General features: G+C 55.0%; 6 protein-coding genes across 6 annotated transcripts; 1 reads left to right on the top strand and 5 right to left on the bottom strand.

The window, feature by feature from the left end:
- Positions 1 to 306: 306 nt before the first annotated feature.
- Positions 307 to 1,062, bottom strand: CPAR01_06273 (uncharacterized protein; the record flags this gene model as incomplete). The annotated part of the gene is made up of 1 exon (XM_060490547.1): positions 307 to 1,062. One exon carries the CDS (start codon positions 1,060 to 1,062, stop codon positions 307 to 309), a length of 756 nt encoding a protein of 251 aa, XP_060352013.1.
- Positions 1,063 to 2,665: 1,603 nt separating this feature from the next.
- Positions 2,666 to 3,446, bottom strand: CPAR01_06272 (hpt domain-containing protein; the record flags this gene model as incomplete). Its single annotated transcript, XM_060490546.1, has 3 exons — positions 2,666 to 2,936; positions 3,160 to 3,332; positions 3,426 to 3,446. 3 exons carry the CDS (start codon positions 3,444 to 3,446, stop codon positions 2,666 to 2,668), a joined length of 465 nt encoding a protein of 154 aa, XP_060352012.1.
- Positions 3,447 to 6,460: 3,014 nt separating this feature from the next.
- Positions 6,461 to 6,736, bottom strand: CPAR01_06271 (uncharacterized protein; the record flags this gene model as incomplete). Its single annotated transcript, XM_060490545.1, has 1 exon — positions 6,461 to 6,736. A coding segment is annotated over one exon (276 nt), but the record flags the coding sequence as incomplete, so codon positions are not given.
- A 4,213-nt stretch (positions 6,737 to 10,949) lies between these two features.
- CPAR01_06270 (uncharacterized protein) lies at positions 10,950 to 12,113 on the bottom strand (the record flags this gene model as incomplete). Its single annotated transcript, XM_060490544.1, has 1 exon — positions 10,950 to 12,113. The coding sequence occupies one exon, from the start codon at positions 12,111 to 12,113 to the stop codon at positions 10,950 to 10,952; it is 1,164 nt and encodes a 387-aa protein (XP_060352010.1).
- Positions 12,114 to 13,811: 1,698 nt separating this feature from the next.
- On the top strand, positions 13,812 to 18,213 carry CPAR01_06269 (IKI3 family protein; the record flags this gene model as incomplete). The annotated part of the gene is made up of 5 exons (XM_060490543.1): positions 13,812 to 13,996; positions 14,294 to 15,225; positions 15,284 to 16,072; positions 16,138 to 16,480; positions 16,533 to 18,213. The coding sequence occupies 5 exons, from the start codon at positions 13,812 to 13,814 to the stop codon at positions 18,211 to 18,213; spliced, it is 3,930 nt and encodes a 1,309-aa protein (XP_060352009.1).
- A 1,317-nt stretch (positions 18,214 to 19,530) lies between these two features.
- CPAR01_06268 (KOW domain-containing protein domain-containing protein) lies at positions 19,531 to 21,190 on the bottom strand (the record flags this gene model as incomplete). Its single annotated transcript, XM_060490542.1, has 2 exons — positions 19,531 to 20,259; positions 20,357 to 21,190. The coding sequence occupies 2 exons, from the start codon at positions 21,188 to 21,190 to the stop codon at positions 19,531 to 19,533; spliced, it is 1,563 nt and encodes a 520-aa protein (XP_060352008.1).
- Between the last annotated feature and the right edge of the window lie 3,144 nt (positions 21,191 to 24,334).

Below are 24,334 nucleotides of genomic sequence, written 5' to 3'. Positions count from 1 at the left end.
TTTGTACTGAAGGGTAAGGTTATGTGAACCTTTGGGTCACATTTCCCTATACTTTACGAGTTGTTTCCACCATGTAACTCTTTCCTATCTGTCTGTGCTGCCAAGTTCCGTGTTCAATGGTCTCCGGCGATGGATCACTTGCTCCTAGCGATACCTTTCACATTGTTGTCTAGAGACTGTCACAAACACCGGCAAGTATCAAGGCTCTGAATGCTCCGACTAGGGACATCCAAAGCTCCCCAGGGACCATTGAGGCTCGCGAGCTTCTTGACAAGTCGTGTAATAGACCCGGGCTGCTGGATAAGACTAAAAGTCGATCTCGGCCTCTACCTCGTATGCTTCGTCATCCGTTCCCTCAATCTTCTTGGCCCCCATGCGACAGATGGCAATCTTTTCCAGGGGCACATCCTCCATCCAGACGTAGTCATCATATCGGTCAAGTATATCCCTTGCGTCGATTGTCAGCTTCGGACCCTTCTTACTCCAGCCGCCCTTGACATAGATCGTGTTAACGATGGTGGCGTGCAACAATAAGCCCCGGGCATCCTTCTCCATAACTCCGGCCTCTTCGAACGTAGCTCTGATTCTTTCGCAGAATGTCTGGAAAACACCTTCGCCGTGTGCAGGCGGCGCGTACAGGACCGATGCCTTGCTGGGATCCGCTCGAGGGCCCGACTTCATGCAGTGTAAGCCGCGAAGCGTGATTCGGAGCGGCGAGTCGGTTCCGGGGGTGCCAGTAGACGACTGCGCTTTGCCAGCCGACGGGGTCTCGGAGGACAGAGGCGCGATGCCGGCCAAGATCTCCCGCAGTTTCAGGTTCTTGAGGACCTCGGTTGCTTTGTTGATGCCCTCGTCCTTGGCCAGACTCATGATACCAAGAGTGAGGTGCAGAGTGCTGAGCGGCCGCACGGCGTCTGTAGGAATTGCGAAGCTGTCTGGGCTGGTGACATCTGACTTGAAGGATGCCAGGCTCTTTGACAGCTGGGGTCTCGAGGCTGAGGTAACCAAAGGTATGCACAGAAAGTGTGTAGGCGAAGGCCTGGCGTTTGGGCGAGGGGGCATGGTGGGTGGCTCGGAAAGGGGGGCAAGTCGATGAAGTCTTGGTGCTCCGCTGCGCTTGGTCCAGTGGGATCTTCCAGATCCGGCACGCTTCGTCACCTAGAAGAAAGAGACAGTCTGGCAGTGAAGATTGTACCTAGGAAGCCTGCAGGTGTTCTGATGGCCGGCGAAATCTACGAACCACGTTAGAGCTTAGTTCCTGGACGGTCCCGCGAACGGAGTCAACGAGCAGTCAAACAGCGTGGTCCTGTCGGGCCGGCCCGAAGACCGGTGCAACGACAAAGCCCTCTCAAAGACCCATTGCTCGCGTGGCAAGAAAGATAATCAGATCCATCGTCGACTTGACCTCCGATGGTGGTGGAAAGGGCTTGAGAATGGAAAGGCTTGGAGCGCAGCGCATGGGAGGCATTTCCAGCAGATCCCGCACTGCCACAGGGCTCACGGGCTCAGGATGCTCCCCAGTGCCATAAGAAGAAGATGCAGACATACCAGGTTTGAGCTATGGCGTCAGTTTGTCGATCTCTGAGCCTGGGCTTCGTCACTCCTCACAATGATGTCAGTCGGTCAAGGCTGAAAGGCAAGTGGGTGACATAATCGTATGCCGCTCTATAGGTAGGTATCCTACCGGGCTCTTTCCCTACTGTTGCTATGCGTATTCTTTCTTAAAAGAGTACCCTTTGATAAGCACATATATAACCTGGAAGTAATAGTAGAAATAATAGAGATGAATAGAATCAGAAGGTTATGATCAATAAGTAGGCAAGTCAGTATTACAATCTTTCGTTGCCCAGCGTCCTATTTTGTCACCTACTAGAAAGGGTACGCTCGGATAGAATTTTGATGGGTTCCCCGCTGCCCGCACCGGGGATGGAATCCTGCTTGTCAGCCCGTCTGCCAGCCCTGGAGCTTGAACCACCACCACGAGGACTGGGTGGAAGTGTTACAGATATGACGCCGTCCATCCGGCAATGCGCGTGTAAGTTTTGTTCTACTTGAAGGAAGGGAAATCGTAGTTAAGGAATTAAAAGATTTAATTCACAGAGCGGCTTTTATCGCCATTACTCGCGTGGGATCAGCAGCTCTGTACCGCCAAGAGTATCGGCTCTTTACAAACGAACGCAGGTGATGCTATTGTCCGTCTATCCAGTGAAGGTGGTAAAGACTGTGAGAGCATGCTGTTGATTTAGGACTATGGCAGGCGTAAATGGGGGGCCCATGGCACGAGCCTTCAAAACCTTTGTTTCGTCTCAGTTGGTAGACTGCCTCGGCCATCCAGCTATTCAACTTGGCTTTCCCCTTTGCAGACAAAAAAGGGTCTCCCATGCAAAGCCAATCCAGGTCACCATGCCAAAATGCCAATTTTTCTTCGTGAATCAAATTCGTAAGCGTAGAGAAGGGGGTATGAGGAGAAATGGGTTCGTAAGCAAAGTGTCAAAGGGCCAAGGTACTGGGAGAGCCGCGCAGCCCTCGAGGTGTGTAGGACATCCTCCGTCGTGGCCCATATCCTTCTTGTCGTCACAGCCATCGTTTCTAATGCTGGGCGACAGAACGGTTGGTGCTAAGACACGGAGCAGCGGTGTTGACCAGAAGTCGTCGATGGCGGCTTTTAGTCTTCTTCTTCTTCTTCTTCGGTGCCGAAGAACTTCTTCAAAAGCTTCTCGGCGTCCTCGTACTCCGTCTTGAGGTCCTTGAGCGTCTTCTCAATTCGCTCCAAGCACAGCTTCTCGTCCGTCTCAGGGGTTCCATCCTCGTTCTCCTTCTTGCCGTAACGTTGAATCTTTTCGCAGCTGTCTCTAACCTTGACGAGTCCCAACGTGGCTGAAGAGCCTTTGAGGAAGTGGCCGAGCGATGACAGCTTCTCGAGATCCTTCTCCTCTCTACAAGGTTGAGTAAGAAATCAAAAGTCAGCAGTGTCCACAGCCAGTGCAATCGAAACGTGCACCAGGCCACCAGAAAATGAGTTTCTATCTGCTACGGAGGATACTCCAGGGGTGAAGGGGGGAAGAGGGCTGGAGAGGAGAGCGAAGAGGGGCGCCAGCAAGGCAGAGTGGGGGTAATGATGATGATGATGATGATGGTGCTGATGATGATGCGACTCACAAGGCCTCGTCCATCTGCTCAAAGGTCTCTTCTGCTTGCTCGAAGAAGCCAAAAACGATTGACTGGCTGAAGTCGCGATCATTTTCATCCTCATCCATCTCCAGGATCTGACCGAAGGTGACTGAGTCAATCGCATCGCCAAAGTCGGGGGTACTGAGGGGACCATCGTCGCTCTGTGTGCAAAACACCCCACGTTAGCCCAGCCCTTGTGGCCCAAAACACATCACCACAAAAGCGTCACACGGGAGTAAAACTTAATCACATACCTTGTCTTCTGAAGCAGGCATTTTGGCGGTTGAGTATGCGGTTTGTTAGAGTTGTTGTGTGTCTATGTAGCGTAAGTGGGCGTGAAGGCAGGGCGGATAAAGGCGTGGTTTGAAATGGTATTGGCTAAGGGCGCTCGAGATGAGAGGACGGTGTGTGATTGGCGACAGCAAGTAGGCACAGGAAGAGAGGAGAGAGGCTACCGAAGCGAAGATTTTGGTTAGAAAGACAACGAGCCAACGCAAGACAGCAAAGCAGATGTTCAGTCAGGTGGTGGTGGATCCCACGATGTATGATGGAGTGTGTGTGGACTGTGGAACAAAGGTTTCGGCTTCTTTGCGACCGGTTCTTGGGGATAGGTAGGCTGGTGGGATCTGGATTGCCCTGTGTAAGGATGAGGAGAGTGGCCAAGGTGCCAGGCCGTACCGTTGCCGCCGTTGGTGCTTCCGCCGCCAGCGCCAGCAGTGCGGTGCTGCAGGTGTGATGATGGTGAAGGGGAGATATACCGCAACCGCAGGGAGCATGCAGCTCAGGGTGGATATTCGGGATATGTGAGGTAGGAAGGGGTTGGTGTTCGTGGGCAGCAGAACCGGACACACACAAGACAAATAACTTACAAAGAGGTAGAGATATGGAGACTGCGGACTCAGGTCTGAGAGGACGACGAAGTGTTTTCCGAACTAAGGTAGAATGAGAAAGGGTAAGCTATCGGGTCCGATTATGGTCGGGCGCGCATATAATAAGACGTCGGGAAGAGCTGGTTGGTGGTGTAAAAGAGGCAGGCAGCGAAGCAGGTAGGGCTTCCGAGGTGTCTAATAATTTTTCGGCGGGGGATGCAGTAAGTGGATGTGGGTAGGTGGGCTTTTTTTTTTGGAGGGGAAGACCGCGCGTGGTGGGGTTGCGGTGCGGTGCTGGTGACTTGCTACAAAGTACCCGGCTCCAAGTACCTCGACCTTCAAGGTAAAGTAGGTAGGTACCTTGCCTTAGGTAAGGCAAGGTATGGAAAGGAGACGGATTGTACATACATACCAATGACAGGATCAAGCGCCGTAGAAGACAGTTGCTTCACGGCGAAGGATAAGGAGGAAAGTCAAGGACTGATTGGTTCGTCTCTTCTTTCTTACACCTGCGTGCAACAAGGTAGGGTGGAGAAAGAAGGAAGCCGAAGTGAAGTTGTGTCGGAGGTATTGAAAGTCGAAGCCGCGGGTTTGATGAGACAACGGATGATGAGGCCCGGTGAATGACAGGATGTCGCTAATGGAAGCCGGCGGCAATAGGTACACGCCGGCAAGACTGAGGCTGCTCTGATGGGTAGGCTCTCGTGCCCTCTCGGCCGTCGGTAGGGACGACTCGAGGTGAACTGACCGAAGGTGAAGACGGACCGGTATAAGACCCGTTGAATGCTTGATAATTTACGAAGGATCAGAGATGAATAATAGGTGATCAGGCTTTACTTAGGGGAGGTAAGGTAAGGTAAGGTATGATGAGGTGAGGTGAGTTGTGGTAAAGTACAACTCAGGTACCTGGGCTTTAAAAGATGCGGCAAGGTAAGGTGAGGTGAGCTAAGCAAGGTAGTAAGGTAGTAAAGCAGGGCAAGACAGGGAAGGTGATGATGGCCTAAGGACGACGATTAAAAGCGGCAGGCGTGATGGCTGGGGGGCGGGCAGGGCGTGAACGACCAGGGCGGCAGGACCAAAAGAGAGAAAGAGAGAAGGAGCAGGAGGGGTGATGGTGGTGGTGGTGGTGGAGGAGGTGGTCCCCTCTTGGTATCTCAAAGAGGGAAAGGGCGAATCTGGAACTGATCTCTAGTGCAATTTTGGTTGGGAAGATGGGGACTTTCACTTGGGGGGTCCCTTGGTGCGAACACTTTGCTAGAGTCGGGCCTTGACGACAGTGAACAGAACAGGACCGGAGAGCACTGTGTGAAAGGTATTGGAAGGCAAAATAAAGAAGTTTGGGTACGGATGAGCAGGCCTGAGAGCCTTGAACCAGTGAAGCGAATGCCACTGCTGCCCTCCACTGGAATCTCTTGCGGGAGCTGTGCCTGTGGTGGAGTGCCACGCCCTAATGTACTTACTTGGCTGCGCGGTTCAGGATGCGAGCGGCTGCCGTCCGTTGTTATTGCCCAAGCACCACAAGCAGCGCGGGAGGGTCGATGGAGGGGTGAAGATGGAGGGGGAGGGGAGCCAAGAGCCAGGGTTTCCAGAAAAGACAGGGTCAAGCGAGAATACGGCGGCGGGATTGGGCCGCTCTTTCGTCTTTTCCTGCAGGGCTCTCGTCCGAGAATGCCACCTTATTGTTATGTGCGTCGGCGAATGTGTGTGAGGAGAGCGAGACTGTGAGAGGTTGCCGGACGGAGGCGGCGGCGGCGGCGGCAGCGGTGACGGCGGCGGGGTGTAGCAGACTGGAACTTTTTGACTGCGACTGTTCGGACCGGTAACGAACAAGAAACAGGATGAAGGAAGGAAGTACCTACCTTATCCGTATGGTCAGAGGGGATGATGACAGGATGGATGGAAGACGCGCCAGCTCGGAGATGGAGGGAGATATGCTGCCTGCCTTTGGTATGAACAGTCGCAACGACCCGATGCACTGGGATGGCTTGGATTGGTTCTTACTGCGTACCTTGGATAGTTACCATGGATTGGATGTTCTTGTCAGTCAACGCAGCTGAGGTTTGGGGGGTACAAAGGAAGCAGAGGGGAAAAGAAGGAAATAAAACTGGAGGCTCGGGCAATGACAATCGGGAGACAGGCGGCTGGAATACCCACTAGACGCGGTCTAGACGTGTCTACCTGACCTCATACCTGACAATGGAACTAATTGAAGCGTCGCCGGAGTTGCATCATCAGAGCCAACCCGTCAATGTACCGTCAACGTACCTGGCCATACCTTACCTTAGGTACTTTGCACACCTTAGGTAAGTTAATGTACTTGACAGTGCTGACTAGCTCCAGACAATGAAAGACTCGACGTGGAAGCAACAAAAGTCAAGCAACTTCCGTTGCCCCCCCAGGTAGAAGCCTGAGGTGAAGCATCATGCAGGGCGGGTAACTAAGGTTAGAACGCGGTACTTCCGCAGGGCGACCTGCTCCTGCCGGGAAGAACCTCCAAGCCAACGGGCATGCGGCAAGCATTCCCTTACGTATGGGGCGCTCTTTCCCCAAAGAACAAAGAGCACTCTGAGCATTGTCAAACTGAGGAAATCGCCAACTTCTCCATTAAACTTTGCTTGAGTCGTTCGTAAGCATTGCACACTGAAAAGAGCTTCATTGCGTATCCAGTGCCGATCAGCTTCCCGTTGTAAGTTATTCTACGACGTTCATACCAACCCGTCTCGCGAAAAAGGCTTGCCATAGAACACATCTGATCAAGCTCGGTCCTCTATCAAAGACGACCACCTTTCCTTATTGTGATCATGGTTTGGAATATTCATTCTCTCGCAGGCCTTCCAGTCGATCTTCCTTGGAACCCCTGCTCTCTTACCATGACTCTTGTACTCCTCTTTGCGATCCTTGCCTCTAATTTGTTCCCACACGAGGGAATATCCTCCGTCTATACGCCACGAAACAGCCCTACTTCGGTTCCATGGATGTCAGACAACTGCAATATTCAGCCTTGAGCCACTGACTTCTAGTACACTCGACGCAATACTGCGCCATGGCCTAACGGACACGAGCAGCTCCCATCCCTTCCTTCGACATGCTTCTGGACCAAGAACCACCGGTCGTGGGTTGGGGATCTACCAATCGCTATGGTCACAGTACAAGACGCACGAAACCAACACGGATTACCCCTCCTGGAGTCGATTCCCTGCACACTACCGCCGCCGGTTGATATCTCACCTTGACGATGCAAGACTGTCGCCCTGCATTTGTCAGTTGATCACGGTCCTCTGATTCTCGTGGAGAAGCAGGGATCGGCACCTTCCGCTGGATTCATTCATTCGACACCCGCCATGCTGGACCTGCTTGCACGGTATTTTCTATTCTACAGCTTGGATTCTTGGGCGTGCTTCCATCCAAGAGTCGCTGACCTGGGTTGGAACTCTTTGGCCAAGACGTCTTCTGCACTGCTCACATCTTTTTGCAGCTCTGCCATCACTTCTCTTCACTCCCACCAGCGACTTCCTTGTGACCGCATGCGCTATATGCCCGTCCCTACACTGCTCTTCTTCAGCAAACTAGACACAAGGCCATGCACCGTTCGACAACCCAAACTCTCGGCGGTGAGCCATCCGAACACGCAGCCTTCTACTTCTGAGCGGACGATCCGGCTTGCCAATGGTCCACTGCGTACCTCTGGAGTCTGGGCTGACGAGGATCCAGTCACGTTTCCGCCGTGCGAAGTGAGCTGGTGTGACGATCCTTGGCTAATTTCCAGGTCCTGCTATGCCGGCCGAGAAGGCCCCAAATCGTCCATGGTGTGGCAAATTCGATGATAACATACCTTCAACACCACTATCGGATTTCACGACGAAGACATTCACCGCTCCACACCGATGGGAGGACCCAAATAAGGCAGGAGGGTTGAAGGCATACGCTAGGTCAGCGGCCGAAAACGCTGATAGAAATGCTCGAGTAAAGAGGAGCGGCGAGAGGTGGGGAGAAGGTTGGAATGCAGGGTCCATACCCGTCCAACTACTTTGACGATCTGTACCTGATGCAAGTCTCGGAGCTATGCTGACAATCCAGTGAATACCACTCCCTCCAGCAAGGTGGCATGGAGCCCGGTGAGCAACGGTCCCACACCGCTGCAGAACCATCTCGGACACAGCCTGGTCGACAGAGGCTAGACTCTCTCGGCCGACAGTTGACACTCCACTTTGGCGTCCTTTTTCCCAGCGGCAGAAAAAGGATTTTCCTAATCTGTTTGGCCGGTTTAAAAGGTCCCGTCCACCACAGGTCTGTGTTACTGGGATCCATTCATGTGGTTGAATGGTAGGGTGGAGCATCTGCATATGCACTCAGGTCTGGGGGCTGGAGCTGGGTTTCTGCCAGACGTCATACCGCGCTTGAACGTCATCGGTGGGTTACACTGCAAAGCCTGCATGGACCAGGGTGCATTGAGTGGACGACGTTTCCGTTTTGGTCCGTTGCCCTCCGTTCAGGGTCTATGCCAACGACACGCGCTCTATCACCAGCCCAACGCCGACAACAAGTCGCTCCTCATGACCACCCCTTCGAAGCACTACAGCGGTGCAAACATTGGCATTTGCGCTATAGTACAGATACAGCGTAATCACATACACTCTTTGTTGAAAATTTAAGCTTCGCGAGGTGCTAGGGCTGATTATACGGTTTTGAGGCTCTGCCAGAGACAATAAAGAGTTGCAGGTGTCAGGAGACCTCGGGACTCCAGCAGTACGGAACCGTAACGCCAGTGAGATATCCCGTGTTTTACGGAAGATCCACTTTCCTCGACGGTCGGTACAATTGAGCGCAAATCGGCATACCACTTCATCTCCACGACCTCCGTTCACGCCCGTCTCCACCACTATAGGATCCAGCCTTTTTCGGAGCTCTTTTACTCAGAGACAGCTGCTGGCCAAGACATTTCACCCTCATTCCGCCTTCTAGACCCCTTGGACAATTGATTGCAGGAACGAAGAGATCTTCAAGCCGCTATTACTCGGCTAGCCATCTGATCATTGGATCGGTTGAACTTTGATGTCAGGCATGCGCCAAGCAAGGGAAACCGGCAGGTCTCGAGGCGGGGGAGAGGGCCGAACTGACAAGAATCTCTGAGTCTCTGACTCCTCCCATCAAAACTTCGATCGTCGCGTAGGTGGAGGGAAGCCGACTATCGCACGACCAATTGTCAATATACGGTGACATATTTTACATCGTCAATCAAGTCACCTTGGAGCTAGCTACTGTATCCGTACTGAGGACTGTGGTGCTCATGGTCTCATACTCATAGCCGGTATATCCGCCTTCCCCGCTGCAAACTTGGTCACGGTCGGCAAGCTTGATCAACACTACAATGGTGACACCGCCTGCTAATAACCGATGATTGAACCTGTGGTGTACCGGCAGAATGATGAGCCAGTCCATACGACATTGGCAAGTTCATGTTGGAGTCTCTGCGAAGACGCATCAGACTCCAGCTCGAAGAGCAGCGTCTCTCATCAGACGCTTTGTGAAGATGAATGTCTAGAAAGGAACTCGTATTGGACATCACGCCAACGCGTTTGAGCAGCCAATGACTTTTGGCCTGTTAACTCTCCGTAATACAACCGGGAGTGAACTCCACAAGAATACCTGTCATTCACCTGGTTGGGATCTGAGACTTCTGCGCCATGTTTCTCACAGACAGACAGTCTTGAAAGAGAGTGATCATCATGACTATCTAGGTAGAGCCATGCGATCAATGGTCCAGGGGTACGGTTCACAACCACAGCTCGCGGTGTGTTGATTGCGAGAGCTCATAAACCCAGCTCAACCGCTTTCACACCGTCTCGCGCCTCAAGCCAATCTGCGAGAGACAACACGAGGTTCCCGCCAGCTGCTGCATGCAAGCGCGAGGTGATACTGCCAAAACCGGTTTTTTGGTCCTACTATGCGGCCAGTGGTCCCTCTCACGCCGGCTTGGCCGGCCGCCATTGTCCGCAGAGAGGGGCAGGCATTCATTTGCGACGATAGTTCAGACGGATCGCTTTCAATCTTCGCGGTGGTCCATTCCAACCAGATGGGGCGCCGTTGTGCTGGTTTAGGCTTTTTCTCTAGTTTTTCTAGACGCCCACCCCTCCTTTGACTCAGAGCCAATGCTTTTGGTGTCAATGACAAGAGGTAGCGGAGCTCAGGTCAATATGGCCGGAACCGGGGGCGATAGCCCGGTCCCGCATCGGTGTACATGTCACGTGGTTTACGTGCTGCTTGAAGACGGCAAGCATCAGCCCGATCTACGGCTACCAGGAAAGAGAATCGTTAGGATTTATTAAGTATGGCACTCGCAGCAGTGTCGCTATTAAGATGAGGTAAGTGCTTCATATAACCATGGGAACCAGCATCCGAGGTTTATCTTGCAGTGTCGATCCCCCATGATTGGGAAGCTTCGCAACAATTCAATGCCGAAATACGAGGGCTGGGGATCAATAGGTAGTGAGCTGGACTATTTGACGGGTGACGGGCCTGTTCCGGGTACGAGAAGCACCTGTTGAGGCCGAGACTTGGAGACTCGAGAGGAGCCGATCCCCTCCTTGTAGCATATCGAAGTTTCTGAAGGATTTTGCAGGAAAGCAACGTGGGGCCATTCGGCGCAAGCAAATATACACTGCAGATTCTCGGCTGCCGGGGTTCTCAAATAGTCTAACGGTGAAGCTTCAGTCTTGCTGGGGCTGGTTGATGATATCCACTTCACCGTTCTCAAGCGGTCCGACGATGGGGCCCATGAGGGTGCGGCGGTGTTGGTGGTTGTGCAATATTTTTCTCCAATTCTTTTTTTGCCCGTCTCCTCGCTCAATGGGGGGTGACAAAATAAGCCCTCCTCTTCTCCTTCTCGCTGAATCCTTCTTCTTGACCTCTTCACAGCAAAACCTTGGTAGCCACACTGAGCAGCCACGCCGCGTCCTGCCAGCCACCCTCGTTTGCTTTTGGGGGCGGAATCCGCTCTTCCGGGGCGCCGATAACACTCTCGAAATGCCGGGCTGACCACGACCGGTGAAGCCCGTGCGCCCCATCCTCGTCAGCCTCACCCTCGAACTCGTCCCCGTCGACATCGTCTTCGTCGTCAGACTCTTCCTCGTTCTCCTCGACGGCGAACAATGGCCATCCCAGGATGTTCCCGACCCAGGAGGCGCCTCCGGCCCTCTCGCCCTTGACCAGCCTCCTGACGGCGGCCTCGTCGTCCTGCGTGGTGTCAAAGTCGAATGACTCAAGCTGCTCGTCGAGATTGACAAAGTCCGGGCCGGGGATGTAGTCCTCGCCGTCGTGGTGGCGGGGGAAGTATCCCTCCTCGAGAGAGTGACGTTCGCGCTCCATCGGCGTCAACATCTGGCTCCGGGTGCCGCCGACTCTGCTAGCTGACCGACTTCCAGGACGACTAGGCCGGGCGGAATGGATGTAGGCCGCGCCCTCCAGGTCAGCGAGACTGCCGCGCCGGCTGCTGCGTCTGCTGGTGAGCTCCCGCTCCCGCGCCAGTTCCCTTTCGAATGCCTCCTCGTCGGCGTCCCGCATACCCGTCAGGCTCGTCGAGCTCTGTCTCGATACCAGCCACGCCTGGCCCTTTGATTCGCGGTTCTCGTTGCTGATGAGGGCGCCGGTGCGGAGCAGCCAATCGCTATCGTTCCGATCCCGGAATGAGAAATCATCTTTCCGGCGGCGTACCGTCGGCGAGGTGGTGCCCGAGACGGCCTTTCGGCTGCGAGATTTCCTATCAGAGGCGGACGAGGGCGTCAGGTGGGTGGCCGATTTGCTCTTGGGGAGGTCGGCGTGCGGCACGGAAGCGCGGCGGGCGTGGGAGTTTGAGCGGGCAGGCGAGCGGGTGAGCAGGCCGGGCGTCGTCGGGGCGGATTTGCCCTCGAGGTAGGAGGTGCTGTGGTGCGGCGAGGTGAGGTGGTCGGGCAGGGCGTCGTCGTCTTGGAGTGGCATGCGGGAGGTGAAGGGGGCGAGGGAGAGGTGGTTGAGGTTCGTGCTGGAGCGGTTCTTGCGACGCGCTTGGTTCGCGTATTGCTTATATGCCTCCTCCATTGCTACTTTTGCTTTTCCTCTGAGACTTGTATTATATGGTAGGTAAGTCTAGGCGGCGGCTGGGGGATAAGAACGATATTTGGTAAGCGAGGAAGCAAGGGTTAAGAATTATAATGAGTTTCGTTCGACAGGTGTAGATAGTTAGACTGGCAGGCATGCACGGGGAAGGGGGGTTGGAGGGCAAGCAGTTCGGGTGGTTTCGCTTCAGGTCTTTAAGAAGTAAAAGGGTTGGGGAAGAAAGCAACTGCAGCAAAAGCTTGTTGAGGAGGCGTCGGTAGGAGCAGGAGAAGAGGTTTTTGGCTGAGGCAAAGTACCTCAGCCAGTGACACGGACGGACGGGCAACAAGACTGGCAAGAAATTGGAGGTGGAATGCGCGAAAAAAAAAAAAAAAAAAGCATATGCGCTAATGGCAAAATCCGGGGAGGCAGCATTCAGGAGGAGAGGGAAGTCCAGGAAAAGGATACCGAGGACAACCGTAACTGCGTGTGCACTGCAGTTCTGGATGTTGGCCGCCCCGGGATGACTGGATCTTGACCTGTGATTTGCTGATGCGGGTCCTGCGGGGACTAGGAATCGTGTGGTGATTGGGCGGAGTCCTCCGGGGAATGAACTTCTCATTGCATGATTACGTAGGTACCTCGGTACATGGGTTATGATCGGGTATTACTATGCGACGGGTAGGTACCCGTACCCGGATCATGCAATCTTTCTCTCGTCCCGTCCACGGTTATCGGTTCAAGGAGGGGGGGTAAGGGGACGTGAGGGATGGAACTCGAAAAGGTGCTGAAGCCTCTTCTAGGCCCCCCTTCTCACTGTGACGTTTCGGTGGAAAGGTGTGCTGAGATGGAGGTGGAATGAGCTGACTCTAGTACGAGGCTTGCAAGTTGCTTGCCTTCCTGGGTTGCTTCATGCAGAGAGGGCTTCGCCGTCGAGAGAGAGGCATGTGAGTGTTTTTTTTCTCTTGCTCTGAGTTCCATGGCATGTTTTTCTATCTTATGTCATGTACCTATCCAATCTCAGTTTGTGAGGTTCATGCTTGTTTGGTTTGCATAAGTGACGGGACATTGAATGTTCGGAAATGGCCGTGGCGTGGGATTCCGTCTGATGATGAGCGTCCGTCTTGTTAAGGAGGTGAAATTGTGCTTTATACAGACATGAAGCTAAGGTCAAGTGGCTAAAGCACCTAGAGGTAGCTGAAGCTGTAGGCCATCGGTTATTCTCGCCCTCTGAGATCATTACACTAACGCGACACAGCTTGAGGAGCAAAGGAAGGAGGTTGTGGCTTGCGCGGGCTTCCTCCTGGACTGTAGGTTGAATGACTGATGACTGAGGTGGGCCACGATGGGATGAGATGGATGGATGTAGGTGGCTTGCCTTACCTGGCGCCGTCAGGTACATCGGTACCTCGGCGGGGTCCAAGTTACCCCTCCGCCGCCGCCTCGTCCCGCCTTTCGTAGGGCGGGCTGGCTGGCTGGGCTTTATCGCATTGAGATTTTTCCAGGCGGGAAGCCTAAGGTCAGAGAAAAAAAAAGTTGCAGTGACGAACAGGACGACTCGCATTACGACTCACCAATTTCTCGCGACCGAAGCAGAGCATAACATCCCGAACTCTAGCCGGCACGAAACCCTTTTCCCGACCAAGATATTTTATTTTTCATGCGTTAGGGAGCTGTAACGCTGCAAGAAAGAGGGCCAAGATGCGCAACTTGCGCAACATCCGGTTCAGCGCTTGGGAGCAGCAGCAAGATGTTGACCCCTCGGCGGTGACCGCCTGCTGCTGGGACCCCGCCAAAGACGAGCTTCTCTGCGCGACTGGGCCGACGGAGGCGAAAGCCACCATTGAGCTGGTGAGGCTGTCGGACCACCACCAGCAACAGCAAATGTGTGGCGCCATTTTTTTTTTATTCACCCCCCTTGAATTTGTTTACTCGTGTTGTAGTACAGGTTGTTTCACTGTTGCTCTTATTCATGTTACTTATTTTGTGAAGGCTGTTTTACCCCCCATGTTATCCAGGTCATTTCCTGGAATTTTGATATCACGTCCCGGTTGTGAGGTTATTCTGACCTTGATACCGGGGTGCATATCTCTCTATTTCATGGTGTGGCTGAACATGCCACCAGCTTTCACATACTGAAGGAACTCAAACGGTCTGAACTCAGACTAACATGGCTCTCATAGTAAATCACACACAGTCACAAGTTGGGATGCGCCGAGTCCCAGCCCAGACCTGCCCGCGGACAGGGTCCTCAGCATCCATCACTTCAGCGACACTCTCACCACCTGCGTGATCCTCGAAGGTGGTGATATTGTGACCATCCAGGAAGATGATGACAGCACCGACGTCCAGATCGAGATCGTAGGGTCCATCGACGCCGGCATCGCCGCCGCGCGGTGGTCCCCGGACGAGGAGCTCCTCGTCGTCGTCACCAAGGAAGGCAACGCCGTCTTCATGGGCCGGACCTTTGACCCCATCGCCGACGTGGTCATGACGGCCGACGACCTCAAACTCTCCAAGCACGTGTCTGTCGGCTGGGGAAAGAAGGAGACGCAATTTCAGGGCAAAGGCGCCAAGGCGATGCGCGACCCGACGATCCCCGAAAAGGTCGACGAGGGCCTGCCGAGCGTCAACGAGGACGGGTCCGCGGCCGTCAGCTGGCGTGGCGACGGCGCGTACGTCGCCGTCAACTCTGTCGCTGGCGGCGCGAGGCGGGTCGTGAGGGTGTACTCGCGTGAGGGCGTGCTCGACAGCGTCAGCGAGCCCGTGGACCACCTCGAGGGCGGATTGAGCTGGAGGCCGTCGGGAAATTTGATTGCAGGTATCCAGAGGTTCGAGGACCGGACCGACGTCGTCTTCTTTGAGAGGAACGGGCTGCGTCATGGGCAATTTACGCTGCGGTGCGCCGATGGGCCCCTGAGCGCGCACGAGAAGATCCGGTTGGAGTGGAACTCGGATTCGACAGTCTTGGCTGTGATTCTTTGTGACAGGATACAACTGTGGACGACGGGCAACTATCACTGGTATCTCAAGCAGGAGATCCCACTGGCGTCTGCGTTTGCTGGTTTGGCGTGGCATCCCGAGAAGCCGCTGCGTTTCGTCTCCGCAACCACAAGTGAGTTTCCTCAGCCCCCTTTTTACAATCAGGCGATGTTTTACTCACTACATTATAGCTATTGTGAACGTGGCCGAGTACATATTCACTGTCTCCCGCGGATCCCTCAGCCCTCCTCATGACCACGGAGCCGTCGCCGCCATCGACGGGCAGACTCTAAAGCTCACGCCCTTCCGGACGGCTCAGGTACCCCCGCCCATGGCCCTCTTCGAGCTCGAGTTCCCCAGCAGTGTTCTGGACATCGTCTTTGACCCGAGCAACAAGCTCATGGCGGTGTTGCACCGAAAGGGCTTGGACGTCTATGAATGGCAGACGAAGGGGGAGCGGTCAGTCAAGCCCACGCCCATGGCCAAGCTTGAGTTCGAGGCGGATACCCATACCCGTGTGCCTTTGCAGGTTGCCTTCTCCGGCGCCGCAGAGTGCCGCGTCCTTGTCTCCGACGGAGGTCTGAAGCTCGAGGGCTACACGATCGAATCAGGCTCCATCAAGGCTTCAGGGGCTGTTCAACTTAGATCGACTGAGACTATCTCGTCGCTGTTCAGCCGCGAGGGAGACTCCGGTACTGAAGCCTGTGCCCAAGACCGCTCCGGAAAGCTGTATTCGGTAGCTGGTACCCAAGCCCCTGAGCTGCTGTTGGGAACACAGCTGTCGATGCAGCTGCCGTGGTGCGAGCTGCACAATATCAATGGGCGCAGTGTAGGGATTGGAATGACGAGGAACGGCCACCTCTATGCAAACTCGAAGCAGTTGGCGAAGAACTGTACCTCTTTTGTCGTCACCCCTGCGCACATCATTTTCACGACCAATAACCACCTTGTTAAGTTTGTGCATCTGGTAGACCCTGAAGGTTAGTGTACCCCTATTTCTATGCTGAAGATGCCAGGCTCAGAGATACTGACTCTCTTCCCACAGAGATGGAGGTTCCTGGAGATGATCCAGAGATCGACGAGAGATGCCGAAGCATCGAGCGAGGCGCCCGCCTCGTGACAGCCACGCCGACCAACATGAACTTGGTCCTCCAGATGCCGAGAGGTAACCTGGAGACCATTTTCCCCCGCGCCATGGTTGTTGCGGGCATCAGGCAGCTCGTCGACGAGAAGAACTACGGCAGGGCCTTCGCCTTTTGCCGTACGCAGAGGGTGGATATGAACATCCTTTACGACCACCAGCCAAGCCAGTTCTTGTCCAATGTCGGCCTCTTCCTTGACCAGCTTAAGGATATTTCCTACATTGATCTGTTCCTGTCATCTCTCAGGTAAGTTGCCCCTCTCTCGTGAGACTTTGGGAAACAAATCTAATTCGACCAGGGACGAGGACGTCACGCAGACAATGTACAAGGACACAAAGCGCTCCGCAAGATCATTCGAGCCCTCAACAGAGACGCCAGCACCAGCCGACGCCTCCCCAAAGTCCAAGGTCAATAAGATCTGCGACGCCATCCTCAAGAGCCTCCAGGCCAAAAAGAGCACGAACCTGCAAAACATCATCACCGCGCACGTCTGCAAGGTCCCGCCCGCCCTCGAAGACGGCCTCACCCTCGTCGCGGAACTCATGCAGGAGGACGAGAAACTCGCCGAAAAGGCCGTTGAGCACATCTGCTTCCTCGTCGACGTCAACCGCCTCTACGACAACGCCCTCGGCCTGTACAACCTCGACCTCGCCCTGCTCGTCGCCCAGCAGTCTCAGCGCGATCCGAGGGAGTACCTCCCCTTCATCCAGAACCTGCACAACCTCACCGACCTACGCCGCAAGTTCGAGATTGACGACCACCTCGATCGCAGAGCAAAGGCCTTGCTGCACCTCAAGGCCCTCGACGCCTTTGACGAGCTATGCAGGTACACCACCAAGCACGCGCTCTACCAGGACGCTCTCGGCCTCTACCGCTACGACCAGGCGCGCCACCAGACCCTCACGGGGCTGTACGCGAGCTACCTCGAATCGAACTCAAAGTACCGCGACGCCGGCCTAGCCTACGAGACGCTGCAGAACTTCGCCAAAGCCACCAGCTGCTACCGCGCAGCCGGCGTGACATGCTGGCGCGAGTCCCTCTTCGCAGCACAACAGCAGTCCCCGCCGCCGTCGGAAGAAGCCCTCGCGGAACTCGCCTCGTCCCTGGCTGACGCCCTTTGGGAAGGCAAAGAATACGCCGCCGCGGCCACCATCCACGCAGACTACCTCGCCTCCCTCGAGACGGCCGTCAAGTGCCTCTGCAAGGGCTACCACTTCGCCGAGGCCCTCCGCCTCATCGCCCGCGAGCGCCGCGCAGACTTGTTGCCGACCGTCTTCGACAACGGCCTTGTCGAAGCCCTGAGCAGCAGCACCGAGTTCCTCGCCGACTGCAAAGCCCAGCTTCTGGCGCAGGTCCCCCGCATCGCAGAGCTCCGCCGCAAAGCGGCCGAGGACCCTCTTGCGTTCTACGAGGGGGAGCGACCCGGCGGCACGGGGGTCGACATCCCGGACGACGTCTCCGTCGCTACCTCACGCGTGAGTACCTCGGCGAGTCTGTTTACGCGGTACACGGGTAAAGACGGGAGCATCGGGACAGCTGGCACGGGCGTGTCGCGCGCGACGTCCAAGAACCGCAAGCGCGAGGAGAAGAAGCGCGCGCGTGGAAGGAAGGGAACGGTCTACGAGGAGGAGTACCTCGTCAACAGCGTCCGGCGACTTGTCGAGCGCGTCGAGGGTGGTGCCAAGGACGAGGTTGGAAGGCTGGTCTTTGCGCTCGTGAGACGGGGTATGACGGAGCGCGCGAGGGCTGTCGAGGTTCTCGTGGCCGAGGTCGTTGAAGGGTGTAAGGCTGCTGTGCGCGAGGTGTTTGCCGTCAAGGAGACCGAGCAGGAGGGTGGTGTTGTTGTCGGGCTTGACGGGGAGACGTACCTTGCTTCTGGCGGGGATGCCGTGTTCCAGGAGCACCTTGAGGCGAGGACGAAGAAGATGGAGCCGCCTGCGCTGAGTGCCTTTCAGAAGTTGACGTTGCTGGGGTCATGAGTACAAGAGCCTTGCTTAGCAGGTCAATGCAAATGTGTTTATAATTTTCCGTGTTCATGTCATTGTTGTAGTAGCTGATGCGTGACGCTGGATGTATCGCTTTTCTGTATCGCTTTCCCGTATTGCTGCAACCTGGAAGTTCTTCTCGGACCATGATGTGCGCCCCCAACTCCCCAATAGGCGGAACTCATCTACACCCTCAACCCTAGTTCGAGATCATTCGAATCCTCGGAAACTAAGTCTCTCACTCTCGGAACGCGGTCGTCAGACCAATCAAGCTCTGCCCATCAACTTCCTCCTTCCATGTCCCCATTACGTAGTTAATATACGATCATTTGGCTTCGTACCGGCCGCAGCACCCGCTCTGCTGACGTGTATATCAACATACATACCGACAAGAAGAGTCCCAGCAGTCTGCATCGCCTAGCACAGAATCCTACGCCACCAGGGCGTGGCCACGGCCCGCATTATTGCTTGGTGGTCTCTTTTCGTCTCCGCCCTCAAGGAGAGGAGTGCATCATCGCATGAGTGCCCATGGGATGACTCGGCAACGGGACTGGACGACTTGGGAACGGGATGAGATGATTCTTCTACGTGTGAAGGGTAGGCTCGTTGGCGACTAATTGCAGCCGTGAATTGACGTCGTGCTGCTGTTGGTAGTAGCGGGGGCATGCCCGCACGTTGGACGAGGGTTCCCATAGTCTGGTTCTGGTCAGCTGTTGGCAAAGAGACAAGGAAGAGGAAGACAAACCTTGGATATGAACTGCATAATCAATATACATTTAGTGGTAGGATGCCAAAAATTCAGGGTGAGTGTACCGTTATGGCGTGGGAATATGGTTAGATGGGTATAGTCGTAGTCGTAGAGAGGGTTTAGAGGTAAGAGGTTCAGTAGGGGTAGTAGACTAATATGAATATTAGACCGCTAGCAGAATTAGTAAAATCAGTAAGAATATAAGCAGAGACATAAGTAGGAAGATAGGCAGGAAGAAGGACAGGAAGGTGGCAGGATAGGGATAGGGATAAAAAAGCCTGGAGATGCAGCCTTCAACATGCGAAAGGAGAAATTTATACCGCGAGACATAACAATCAACACCTTGGCCAAAGTTGGTATCCAAGAGTCATGACAACTATTGAATTGGAACTCCCACGGGGCTGACATGTTTGCCTCACTTGACCATCGCCCTAGACCAAACATATCATACCGCAACTTTGTTATAAATACAACTCTTATGGCTATTCATACATACTACAAATATCTCTGGCCTCTCGCCTGATTTTGTTGCCCCCCTCTCCTCGTGAAGGTCGGGTGCCCCTTTATTGAGGTGGAGGATGACTCTCAGTCTCCTTTGGTACTTCTGCCGCCGCCGCCGCCGTCTTGGACTCAAACAACTTGGGCGTAGACACGTTCCATGCGGAAGTGTCCCCTTGAACAGTAGCCTTGTTCCTCGCCATAATCTCACCAATCCTCTCAAGCATATCCGACGACAACTCGGGCTTGCCGCGCGCGCGACGGGCATCGCGCAGCTCGCGGTTGAGCTCCTGCAGTGGCGTGCGCATAGAGGCTAGCGCGTCGGCCGACGCCTTCTTGAGGGCCTTCTTCTCGGCCTCCTCGGCCTCCTTGCGCATAATGTATTCGTCCTCGTGGCGGGTACGGAAGCGGGAGTACTTGTTGCGGAGCTCGTCGATGACGGACGCCGGCATGGGCGGGGAGAGGAGCGTGGGCACAAAGGTGGCGGCCTCGGCGTCGAGGCGGAGGGTGTCGCCGGGCTGGTCCTCGCGGACCTCGGCCTCGCGTTCGGGCCAGGGGATGGCGATGTTGGCGCCGGGAATGTAGCGGGTCCAGGCGCGCCAGCCGGTGGTGCGGGACCACTTTACGGGCCCGCGGGCGAGCTGGCGGACGACGACGTCGCGGGCTACGCCGGTTGCAGGGTCGACGATGGGGTGGACGAGACGGATGGCGGAGATGGGTATGTTCATGGCTGCGTTTTGTGTTGTGGGGGCGTCGAGGAGGTTCTGGAATGATTCGGGGACGTGGACGGTGACCTGATGGACGATTGGTTAGCCTTGAGCTTCTCTTCCCCCATCTCTCCAACGTTGCTTTGTTGTCCTGGTGGAAGTGAATATGGTGTTGTAGCCTCACCTTTCCAATCTCCTCCAACTGAACGGTGCCGTACTCGAGGTTGATACTCGCAATACGGTCAATCTTGCCCTTTTCTGGGCCCTCGAGAAGTACCACGCGGTCCTTGACGGCGAGGTTGAGGTACTCTACTCCTCCGGCCCATTCACACCGTGCCTCAATCTCGTCGGGCTTGAGCGGAGTCGAACGGCCCTGGCGATTCGTCTGGAGGGCTCCGTAGGTCTCGAACATATCGCGGCGCGGGGCCAAGGGGCCGAGATCCCATTTCTCTTGACGGGCGAGACGGGCCGCCTTGATGTCCTGGTTCAGCTCCGTGAGCATATTCTTCTGGTCCCTGAAGCGCTGGGCCTTTTCAGCACCGCCCTCGCCGCGGGCACGCTTCTTCATGCGCCGGGCGACCTGCTTCTCGGCCTGCACCGTGCGCTTGATGATTCTCTGCATCGTTGGCGGATGGCTCCCGGCCAATTGGGAAGGGTATTTGGATTTGTTGAAACCTGGTCGATCGAATTGTCGAGGCCGTCGGGTTTTGCGTCCGGTTGAGTAGCGGGTTCGGGGGTGGATTGGCGTCGGCGAAGCTGGAGCCGCGATGGTCTGTCGTCGACGTCCTTGAATTGGCGATTTGGAAATTTCAGACGGGTCGGGAGCTTCAACGGCCCCTGCAGCTACGGGCCGGGGTCTGGGTGGGTCTAGGGAAGCGGCACGGATAATCAGAGATGCCGGACCGCAACGTAGCGCATGGGCCACCTGACAGCTGCCCTGGTACTGGGAAGCGAAAAGACCATCCCATTGTGTCGGTGCCAAGCTTGCAGTGGACGGATGAATGAATAAACCCCACATCCCCCGGCCCCAGGAGAGATGGCGGTAAGTATCCGCTATCCAGTGCGACTCGGCTGGGTGACATTGGCAAGGTGAGATAAGTTCTGATGCGCATGTAGGTTCATTGCCGGCGCTTGCTCCGGCAACAAAGCATAACCACACGGCTTCTCGGGTCTTGACGAAAGAGAAAACGAGGGGGCCACTGGACGATTTGCAAGTCATCAATTATTGCAATCTCCCTGTATCAAGCGGCTGCGCTGCGCTGCGGCCATGACCGTCGTCCGAGCCCCATCCAAGGCCAGCGATGCCATTATGCAGCACCTACGATGATCCCTCATGCGCCATGTCCCAGAATAGACATGGGAAAGGGAAGATGCGGATAACGACTCGGAGTGGCTTGCGGAATCTTGGGCCAAAGCTGCTGATAGAGCCAGCAGATGGCTGCTTCTAACGTGACGAAGTAAATCATTCGCCTCGGTCTCTGTCGATACAGTCTTGGCCGTTCAGTATTCAAACCAACGCTGTCGGAGGACATGGCGCGCATGGTCACAAGAACGTATAGCGACGGTGCCAAAGGTTGGTTGATCGTTAGACCCCTATTTTCCTAGATCTTGGGACTCGAGGCTGGACAAGAGTTTCAAGGTGGTTGGTGACCGAGACATCTGCACACCCTTTCGACTGTCTTGCTCTGTTTCCTTCCTAAAGATGGTGCGGCTGCTTCCTTCCCGTATTCGATATTCTGGTCGTCAGCTGGCGGAAGCTGTTCTTAGTGCCGTTAATGAGGATTCAGAGTCGCGGTCAGTCAGTGGCATGTCACATCAGTCAACCCACAGGCGCGCAGCGGCTCAGGAGCCGAGCGTCCAGCCCCGACGCACAGTCCCTGGCAGCAAGGCACTGTGAAGTGTGGCGGCAGGGATTGAGTCCTAGATCCAGGACTATGAAGTTTGTACCGCCTCGCGGTGCGGCGCAAGCAGCATCCACCAAGGCGTCATCCCGAGGTACCTACGATTACACACAGGGATGACAACAAAAGCCGGACACCGGCTCTCTCTAGCCTCCGTGCCTCCTTCGTATCGCTCTTGTTGAAAGGTTGAAAGCTTTCTGGATGGGAGAGAAATACTCGAAGAAGACAGCAATGCTGAGACTGCTGAGAGAACAGCTAACAATTGACTGGTATGAACAAGAGGACTGTCTTCTCGGTCACATGGGCCAAGCTCAAGGTATGGTCGGCGTTAAGGATCTCGGTACCGCAACACGGCGGGGGCAGAGTTATGGTTCCGATCAACAATCATCTTCTCCGCCACGTACCTGTCGTTGTGGGCGCATATGCACGAATGGTCGCAGAGTGTGGAGGGATAGCTTGGAGCTTGTGCAGGCTAAGACTTGCCAGATCCAGCACGCACCAGAGGATTGCGCAGGGCAACGTATCGTTATCGAGAGGTTGTTTTCTGCAGTGCTGGTCCCGGTAATCTTGACCGCAAGAGTCCTGAATCAGTGGAATAGAAGCATGACTGTACCTAGGGCGTCTTGGTGTCAAGTGCATGTGGCTTCGCCTCACTTCACCGCAGATGGGAATATTAGACTAAGAGATACCTAGTCCGTTAGTTTGGCTCCCTCAGGAATCAGCAAAACAGCACTTCCCGGGTTGAGGCGGCGAACTTTGGCAAGTCGTCATGCTGCTCGACCAACTGCTTGTCAAAGTGGTTGACGAGACTGGCAATTGTTGGCTTGTCCGTGGTCAACACTCATTATGACGGCGGATATGTGTATGATAGTTTGACTTGACGGACCACTGCATATCGGGTTTCAGCCCAAGCTTGGACCCTGGGGATAGCGATTTTGGCCGATTCCCCGAGATGGATCTGGTCGAGGTATTCATGCTTGGGTCTAAGCACTACTTCAGCGCAAAAGGGGTTTACGTCAAATGCATAAGGTAGGACGACAAAGAACTGGCGTCGAGATGCCACGGGCGAGGCTGACACTTGCAGGACTAGATGCCACTGCTGTATCGTTGGTCGTTGGTTTGTGTGTCTTTGGACTCTACCTGGATATGTGCCTGGAGAGGTGAAGAGTCCTGGATATGAAGAGGAATAGGACCGACGGCGCTAGAGGCCTACAACGGCCATCAGAGGAAGAGACCGGGTTTTACTCTCGGGCAAGGACAACAAACTGAGGAGAAACCGAAGGGTATACGCGGATTGGAGGATGGATAGGCATGCAAGGCCAGTCAGCTCGGCACTTCATAAGAAGGCTTTGTTCGTCACCGGTTCCCTTGATCGCGAATGGTCTTGGTTGTCTGGCAACATGGCACGCCTGGCTTCCAAACATTGACATTGCAGATCAACCACTATCGACGCAGCTACCCTGCCTTATCCTTATCGCAGCACTCTCGGCTTCCACATCTGTCACCCACCACTTTCCTGCCTTACCTTTTGTATCTCCAGGTTGTTCGCCAATGCAACAGGTCTGACAGAGGCACGCAAGCACGGTAGCTGCCTCTTCCTGCCTGCCTACATCTGCAGTCACCTTCTCTATCCTTTCCGGACCGATCAGCATCGTCTGAAGTTTTACTGAATCCTCCTTCCAAAGGGCACCTTACGTCACGTCACTGAAGCAGTCCACACAGGCGTCAACAGCAGTGAGGTACCTTGCTGTTAAGCAGTTGGCAGGTGTGGTCCAGCGCACGAGATTCCCACAAGGCCAGCAAGACAGGGGCCAGACGACGGCGCAGTAGTGGAAGTCGCCACCCAATTGAAAGACACCGAGGTGAGGGAGCCCCCCTAAAAAGCCACCCCGCCCCCTGTATCCGTAACGGCCCCTTCCTTCCAACCTGCAATTCAATTCGCCTTGTGTGGCTGCCTCAGGACCTAATTCTGTACCTTAATAATAAGGACACGCGCGCACTCACCCGCCAACCAGAAGAAAACAAGTACTAACTATATGGATACCACAGCGAAAAGATACCTGCCTCGTGGAAACTTACAGGGTAGGTAGGGAAAAAACAAGGACGCGGGCAACAGTCCCGGCTCCCTCTCATCACATTGGATTGGGATTCACTGGTCGGACAGCCCCGTTGCAGTCTCATCCCTCTGCCAGTACCAGACCAAACTGCCAGCCCAGTCCAGTCATCGGTCAAACAAACTAGTCAGACGGAAGACTGAGGTC

Source organism: Colletotrichum paranaense (assembly GCF_030867605.1).
Source record: "Colletotrichum paranaense strain IMI 384185 chromosome Unknown Scaffold_4.1, whole genome shotgun sequence".
NCBI lineage: Eukaryota > Fungi > Ascomycota > Sordariomycetes > Glomerellales > Glomerellaceae > Colletotrichum > Colletotrichum paranaense.
The sequence above is the reverse complement of the archived record's forward strand: the minus strand, read 5'-3'. Positions and strand labels throughout refer to the sequence as shown.